This window comes from Electrophorus electricus, chromosome 26, assembly GCF_041902795.1.
Source record: "Electrophorus electricus isolate QZ-2024a chromosome 26, ASM4190279v1, whole genome shotgun sequence".
Taxonomy (NCBI): Eukaryota; Metazoa; Chordata; class Actinopteri; order Gymnotiformes; family Gymnotidae; genus Electrophorus; species Electrophorus electricus.
Genome location: NC_137522.1, coordinates 3854350 through 3862500, shown reverse-complemented (window position 1 = coordinate 3862500; position 8151 = coordinate 3854350). Strand labels below are relative to the sequence as shown.

Sequence of the window (8151 nt, the reverse complement as noted above, 5' to 3'; positions counted from 1 at the left end):
TTGCCCATCGACATCCAGAAAGACCTTATACTAGCCCATCTTTCACCAGCATGAGGGGAAGCAGGCCATTACTCAAGGCTTGTCTAAGCAGACAGACAGCTGAGAGATGTTGCAAAATGCAGTTACAAGAGCACTAGGCCTAGTACCAAAACACAAGTATACAACAGGAAGCAAATGTATTAAAATCATTTATTGGCATCTTTTACCTGCAAAATCAGCTCTAGCAGAGTACAAATGTATGACTAGAGGTTTTTTTTTTTACTTTAATATAAGGTTCAAAGCTGTCTATATATGTTTAACTTAAATGAAGTGTTAATCTTTCACAGATGGTCTGCAGTTTTGTAGATGGAGAACGTTTTAGAATGTAATGGCAGCTGCTTTAAATGGACCTACTGTAGATTTGAATGGAATAATACAGTGAAGGATGAAAGGGTTCTGGAGGGCGGCACAGTGGATCTACTGTGCCAGAAACTGGACATTGCTGAAATGACAGAAATGAATCTTCTGCCAAAGAAATATAAACCGACCTTGCCCAAACTCCTCATTGTCATGCTGGTCGTGCAGGACGCTAAGGAATGTGTCAAATCACATCTGCACTGTCCAAATAATAGGGCATAAGTTCTAATGATCACACTGCCGAGTGACTGGCAGGTCTCGTTGCCATCTTCCTCCTTTTGCCGTCTGACTGCTGAGATCCCTAGTACGTTCTAGATCATTCCAGCCAGCCATGGAGGCAGAAACAGTCCAGCTGTTCCTAGAATGCACACCAGCACAAACATCCAGAGGAATATTCTATCGATCACCATGGCAACATATTTCCAGTCTTCTTTCACCTGGTAGGAAGAAAGGAGATAAAATATTTTCAAACCTCAAGTCTGTACATTTCAATTTTATTTTTGTGTACAGCTGTGTTAGCTGTGAATTGGGTTGTTTTGTATTTCAGCTTTTTTCCCTAGTGATGAAAAATTAATGACAAAAATATATCCAGCCTACAGTGACTCAGAGAATAGTAAAGATTCTAAATCTGCTAAGTGAGGCTGGTGTCTTGCTATTGGCTGCTATATGGAGCAGGCGTGCAAATAAAATGCTAAGAGTTTGCAGTGGGACTGAGCTTCATGAGCGTAGGTGTATATACTTCACCTGGCAGGAGGGGTCTGCAGCATATCCTCACACACTTATAAGATTTTTGTGCATACTGCAGTAGCTGCAGTAGTGTTTGGAAACTTACTGAAAAGTCGGAATCCTCGGCTCGGAGGTGGTCAGCGATATACTGGACACCTTCGAGGGCGCGGAGCAGTGACTGGGCCAGTCGGCTCTCTGGCTCCTCCATCTTGGGTACTTTGCAATTGGAGCTTGAGTTCTGAGTGTCCAGGAGTTTACCGGTCGAACCCGCTCTGCTGCTCTCAACCATGTCTACACTGGCATGGGCATCTGTGCTGGCACCCTTGTGCTCACTGGGAAGCCGGAGAGCCTCCATCTCATCTGTGCACTCCTTGGTTTCAACGAGCACATTCTCGGCACTGCGGTAGCGCACACTGCTGAGGGACAGCGTATGAACCAGGGAGCTGAGGGGGGTGTCCTGAGAAGAGCTGGGACTAGAGGGTAGGGAGGCATGCACTTGTGGCCGGAGCCTGCGTACAGGGTCCTCTTGTAGGATAGAGTATTGGCTGCTAGGGGAACTGCAGAAAAGCGGAGTATTGGGAGGCGGTTCCCTTGGGAGCTCGCTGGATGGAGTGGCAGAGGGCACACCCACGTTGGGGCAGGGCTCCACTTCAGGGATGCCCAACAGCAGTGTCGACGGCAGTGCCGGCCTGTGCATCATCTCAATGAGCATGCGGCAGTTCCTCTTCCCTGAGGCAGGCGGGCGCTTCATGAACAGGTAGCGCGGCACGGCATGCAGGAAGACGCGACGCACCCAGTGGGGCATGCGGTGTGTGCGAGGTGAGCGGTGGTGCACGTTCAGCACAAATACCGTGATGATGATGGAGAGCGTGACAAAGATCATGGTAAAGAGCAGGTACTCGCCGATGAGCGGGATGACCAGCGATGTGGATGGGATGATCTCAGTGATGAGCAGCAGGAAGACGGTGAGTGAGAGCAGGACGGAGATGCAGAGGGTGATCTTCTCGGCACACTCCGACGGCAGGTAGAAGACCAGAACGGTCAGACAGGAGATGAGCAGACACGGGATGATCAGGTTGATGGTGTAGAAGAGCGGTAGACGGCGGATGATGAAGGAGTAGGTGATGTCCGGGTAGATCTCTGCACAGCACTCGTACTTCTTGGTGTTGTACTTCCCCACGGCGTTGATGATGACCCACTCACCACTCTCCCAGTAGTCCATTTGGTCAACGTTGCTGCCCATGCTCACCAGGTCAATCTTAGCCCGGTCGTACGTCCAGGAGCCAAATTTCATCTTGCAGTTCTGCTGATCGAAAGGGAAGAATGTGACATCGATACTGCAGGAGCTCTTATATATAGCAGGGGGCTTCCACTTGATCCGACCATCGTGGAACACCTGGGCTTTAGTCAGGTGTGTCACAGCGAAGTCACCATCAGCACTGGCAGAAAACAAATACATGATGGGTTAAACAGGTTAACTGTGATCACAGATCTATTTTATTTTGTGGTTGTTTTTAAAGAAATAATATTATTGATTAGTATCTACACAGACATTCCCCAGCTACATTTTGAGATAAATCTTTTTTTTTTTTGCATTTAGAAATGGTACAATTCCAGGCTGTAGCCCATCTGTTTGCATGCATAGTCCATCCTCCCCCAGCTACCATGTTCAACACATTTACTTTCTGACCACAGCACCACTACAAACTGGTTATTACTTGTGTGGCAAATTATTCACCAAACACAACACTTTTAATGCTGAAATAGCAGTGGCATGGTGGTAAGAGCTGAGCTGTGCTCTTGGAGTATTTACATGCATCAATGTCACCACCTCTGGTCAGACACAGACCTCTGATGAAGAGTTGGTGGGGTGCTAGCATAGACCTTATGATATCTCCTTTGGGATCCATTTTATAATCTCATGTTGAATTTCATTAAGCACTTAGTTAATTAAGTAATTTGAAATCAATTACTTTTTTTGGCCAATCATTAAATCAAATTAGCAGTTAATTTACCTTGTAAATTTGGTGCATATCATTGCATATACTGAGATTTTTTATTGTGTAGAAAATATTGTGTAGTCCTTCCCCTAGGCATTTCATGGTACAGTGACATGACTGAATAACATTTTAATGCTTGTTGCTGCTGCATCTACCTGACTTTTTAATTTTCTGTTCTACCTTTATTTTGTGTTCTCTCTCCTGTATACAGTTGATTAATTTATGAGCACCTGGTGAATGTTGACTAAATTCCTCCAGCCTAATTTCATGTATTCATTCAATCTAATACTGGCTGAGCCGACATTCAGTATAAGAATGCATAAATAATTAAAATAAAATAAAATAACCTGAGCTCAAATGTAATTTAGTAGAACATATTAAACACATTAAAAATATAGTGCTTAGACATAAAGTGCTAGAATTTTAACTACAGATATGATCAAATGAAAATGAAAAATGTATTTAAATTAAACTATTAAGACCTTGCATCCTCCTACTCATGAATGTTTAAAACCTGAAGTGAAAATGAATTCACTGCCCTCACATATTTATCATGTGCTACTCTATACAAACACAGGGTAGAAATGGAAAAATGTGCACAACGTAGTACGGGCTCAGGAGGACATGGGTTAACGTACTGCTTGTTGATCAAACTAACTAAATGGCTGACTAAATTTGGAATCAATAAAAAAGAATTACCCACTTGTTATAAAGTACAATATCAGGTCTCCAGATGAGCTCGGAGGGGATTCTGATAGAGGTGACATTTTCGTAGTCCCTAGGGTTCCAACGCAGCTTGTAATCACTCCATTCCTGTCAGGACACATACATTCCCATCAATGTTCTGAACCAGCAGGCATGACAACAGAACTGAGAATAGGGTAATGGGAGCCTAGTTCCAATTAAAAATCTCATTAATTTGCAATTATATGCTCCAACTGATCAAAACATACCTGTTTCACCCAGACGTTAGTTGTCATCATTTGATTCTTTTCATCCTGCAGTAAGGTATACATTCAAAAGGTTAAAAATGAGGTTCTCACTTCAGATCAGGTAAAATATATTTTACCATGGGATTTGATAAAGCAAATATCTCTGACAGCATTGTTTTCTATTAATGTATCAGTGTAAGCTGATTTCTTTTGTTGCAGGATCTGACAGTTTAGAGTTTTCATTGTTGTTGGGGTTTGAACTGAAAACACTTTGTGAAACTCACTACATCTATTAGCTGTGCAATGGAGAGGCCAAAATGGACCAGCACCACATCTGAGATGTTCGCAACAGGACGGGAGAACTTATTATAGCGCTGGAATAGAACCTGAAGGAGTCTTTCCTCTGCGTGGGCATGTGCTGGGGTGGGTGCGCACACTAAAAGAAAGAGAGAAATAAATAGACACTCATACATACAGTATTTGTATTGGGAAACAGAGAGAATGGCTTTTCTCTGGCATCATGACCTTGATCAGTCGCTGAGAGTTAGGAACTTTAAAACACTTACATGTGGTGTCTAATTAGCATAATTAACAAAACTGAAGCAATTAGCCTCCACTTTGCCAATCTCATCCCTCAGGTCAGTTAAAGATTCTCAAGAAATACTTCAGCATGGAAAATAAATGGATTAACACATGGTAAGAAGTTAAACACAGCTTTAAACCTTCCCAGTCTTTGGCTGACTGACAAGCCAAGTAGCCATGTCATCCAAACTGAACTGTTAACACCAAGCTCATCAGCACCTTGTTCAAAGAGGTTTTATCATTTCATCACAACATCTTCATCTTCAAGCAGCAATCAGTCTGTTTCATATTCCGCGTTGCGAATTTTGAGAGGACATTATATAGTATAGTCACAAATCTTAGCTGACCATATCTGCTCCACTTTCCATTTGTCTAAAGGTAACTTTCCATCTCAAACTTTCAGGACTTTGTTTAGAATTACACCATGTGCATGCATCACTGTCAGATCCTTCTACTAAGAAGTGGCCATAAAGGAGATACAGAGTTCGGCGAGGAGAACAGACTGAAGCATGGGAGTGGAGAGAGACGTTACCACAGCTGTGATGAAGGCAGAGGATCAGGACGAGCTTGATGCTCCTGGCGGGCTCCATTCTAGCCCCTGCTCCTGGTTTGTTCTTCCGTGTCCTGTGCAGGGATTCAGACCTGAAATATGTTTAGATTGTTAGATCCATTAAAAAGGTAAATTTCTGCCTCTTAGAACTAAGTGGATTGTTGTCCCAATAGTATTTCATTTATCCATTATTTTTCACTCAGTTTGATTACTAACATAGCATTTCAAAACAACAAATGCCTGCTTTTCCATCACCTAATTATCCTTTCAAACTGGAATGAGAGGATATTAGAAAATAGACCAGCTTCTAAATGCAAAACAAAGCTGTGCAGCCACTGGTAGTGCTGGTGATGTTTTTTCTCTCTTGTTCTTTACACTACCTTTCCCCCGTCCCTGTCTCCCACATTGCCCCTCCCTCTCTTTCTCTCTCCACCCTCTCTCTCTCTTTCTCTCTCCACCCTCCCTCTCTTTCTCTCCCCTCTCCCTCTCTTTCTCTCTCCACCCTCTCTCTCTCTCTTTCTCTCTCCACCCTCTCTCTCTTTCTCTCCCCTCTCCCTCTCTTTCTCTCTCCACCCTCCCTCTCTTTCTCTCTCCACCCTCTCTCTCTTTCTCTCCCCTCTCCCTCTCTTTCTCTCTCCACCCTCTCTCTCTCTCTTTCTCTCTCCACCCTCTCTCTCTTTCTCTCCCCTCTCCCTCTCTTTCTCTCTCCACCCTCCCTCTCTTTCTCTCTCCACCCTCTCTCTCTTTCTCTCCCCTCTCCCTCTCTCTCCACCCTCCCTCTCTTTCTCTCTCCACCCTCTCTCTTTCTCTCCTCTCTCCCTCTCTTTCTCTCTCCACCCTCTCTCTCTCTTTCTCTCTCCACCCTCTCTCTCTTTCTCTCCTCTCTCCCTCTCTTTCTCTCTCCACCCTCTCTCTCTCTCTTTCTCTCTCCACCCTCCCTCTCTTTCGCTCTCCACCCTCTCTCTCTCTCTTTCTCTCTCCTCTCCACCCTCTCTCTCTTTCTCTCTCCACCCTCTCTCTCTCTCTTTCTCTCTCCTCTCCTCTCTCTCTCTCTTTCTCTCTCCACCCTCTCTCTCTTTCTCTCCTCTCTCCCTCTCTTTCTCTCTCCACCCTCTCTCTCTCTTTCTCTCTCCACCCTCTCTCTCCTCTCTCTCTCTTTCTCTCTCCTCTCTCTCTCTTTCTCTCTCCTCTCCTCTCTCTCCTCTCTCTTTCTCTCTCCTCTCCTCTTTCTCTCTCCTCTCTCTCTCTTTCTCTCTCCTCTCTCTCTCTTTCTCTCTCTGCACCCACACCTTCCAATACTGCCTTATTTAGCTGAATAACTATGATACACTGGTGTGGCAGCAACACTGTGTGTGTGAAAAAGAGAGAAAGGGAGAGAGAGAAAATTGTGTGAAAAAACTGACTGAGTCAATTATGTGGTATCTAAACCACAAGACAATAGTTATAAGGCTTATAGGGCAGTTGTGCCTTGATTTTACAGAACTGCACTGCAAAGATTTTTTTTTTAAAAATTATGGCACGTCTCAAGATGTGTAGTTTAGTACCAGTGGAAGTGACCTTGGAACCAATATGACTAAGCAGGTGAGCAGACCGGTAATGTACTGCATCGGCTCCTTTCAGATGTCTCAGAAAGTGATCTGAGCGTTCAGGACTTGATCGGAGGCCAAGAGGAACCCTGGTCGCTTTCTGCCGGCTAATTACACAGAAAGCTCTCTGGCATGCTACTGCTCTTTCACACTAAGGCTACTATAAAATAAACTGCCAGTGATCAATTATGCCTTAAAATGTGAACTCTTCTCACAGTAACATAGAGGCAAACATGCTTTCCTGTCATGAAAATAGCTCCATACACTGCTGATTTCCAGAATGATTTAATCCAATCAATGTACCATTTCTGCATTCACTGTACACCTTACTTACCCTTTAACCTTGGAGTTCTTGAACAAAGATTACTATGTTAAAATAAAAACTGTTTTCCTGTCTTTATGCAAGCTGTGTCCACACCTGCCTTCCTAAGACGATCCAAGAAACTGATTATGCAGCTACCTAGAAATGCATTGCTGGTTAATGTGTGGAAGAGCAAAAAAAAAACAAAACCTTGCAAATAAACAACAACAAAAACAAAATACACACACACTGCCTTTGATTACCATTTATAGGAAAGTAAGTGTTTTTTTCTTTCACAGCTGAAAAGCCGAATGGGGCTTGCGCATTACTGTCGTCATTGTAGGGTATAGAATAGGAATTGGCCTTTGTCTCGTCAGAATGCCATGTGCAAACGACCAGTGTGCATTGTCCTCCAAGCCAATGAATTCAACCTTGAATTTCAATATCAAGACTTTCATTATGTGCTGACGAGAAGTGAGTGGCCGAGACCAGGCTCTGCCTTCCCCTACCCCACCAAATCCAGTGCCAAAGATCAATATCACTCTGATTAAACTTGACATTCTGCACATTGGACATCATTGCTCAGTTAGTGTAATGGAATGTAGTGTTATGTCTGCTTTGATCAATATTAATACATTCCCTACATTAACATGAGTTATATCAGAGTGACCATTCAAGCTGGAGGTTTATAGAAGAGACTTATTGATTAACCTCCTCCACACCATGTTGCATGTTTTATTAAGTCCAAATAATGTCCTTGTACATCCAGCCACATGTTAAAGAATAATCACTGTCTGATTCCATCCGCTTTATCCTCCTAAACTAATTAAATGTGGACATTCTGTTATTGGCATTGTTTTGGTACCATCCTGCTTTCAGGTGCTCTCCTTCAACAATCTGACAGGATCACAGATAACTGATTTAAAAGCAAGAGCCCTGTTGCAGAAAAGGAATCTGTGGAACTCTTACAAAGCTTCATAGTTGCCAGGGTGCCTACATTGTGTTTGATGTTTGCTGTGCATGTGGGGGAGCCGCCGCTGAAGCGCTAGCATGCTGTTCTTAAGACTGACACCTGGAG

The 8151-nt window shown here is 43.6% G+C and overlaps 1 protein-coding gene across 2 annotated transcripts; it reads right to left on the bottom strand.

Moving 5' to 3' along the window:
* Positions 1-650: 650 nt before the first annotated feature.
* chrna4b (cholinergic receptor, nicotinic, alpha 4b) lies at positions 651-5629 on the bottom strand. Of its 2 annotated transcripts, none has more exons than XM_027006894.3 (6): positions 5169-5628; positions 4339-4490; positions 4076-4120; positions 3826-3935; positions 1229-2561; positions 651-833 (listed from the first exon to the last, which is right to left on the bottom strand). In XM_027006894.3, the coding sequence occupies exons 1-6, from the start codon at positions 5224-5226 to the stop codon at positions 708-710; spliced, it is 1824 nt and encodes a 607-aa protein (XP_026862695.1). In that variant the 5' UTR covers positions 5227-5628; the 3' UTR covers positions 651-707. The 2 variants fall into 2 exon arrangements, with proteins under 2 accessions (XP_026862695.1, XP_081564386.1); XM_081708260.1 differs by having other exon boundaries at positions 693-2561; positions 5169-5278; positions 5442-5629.
* Positions 5630-8151: the final 2522 nt, after the last annotated feature.

Excerpts from the sequence above, each read along its gene's own strand:
- chrna4b (XM_081708260.1), bottom strand. The coding sequence starts at position 5,226 with ATGGAGCCCGCCAGGAGCATCAAGCTCGTCCTGATCCTCTGCCTTCAT. Across the intron at positions 4,121-4,338 it reads TTGCACAGCTAATAGATGTA|GATGAAAAGAATCAAATGAT; the intron begins GTGAGTTTCACA and ends ACCTTACTGCAG. Across the intron at positions 2,562-3,825 it reads GATATTGTACTTTATAACAA|TGCTGATGGTGACTTCGCTG; the intron begins GTGGGTAATTCT and ends GTTTTCTGCCAG.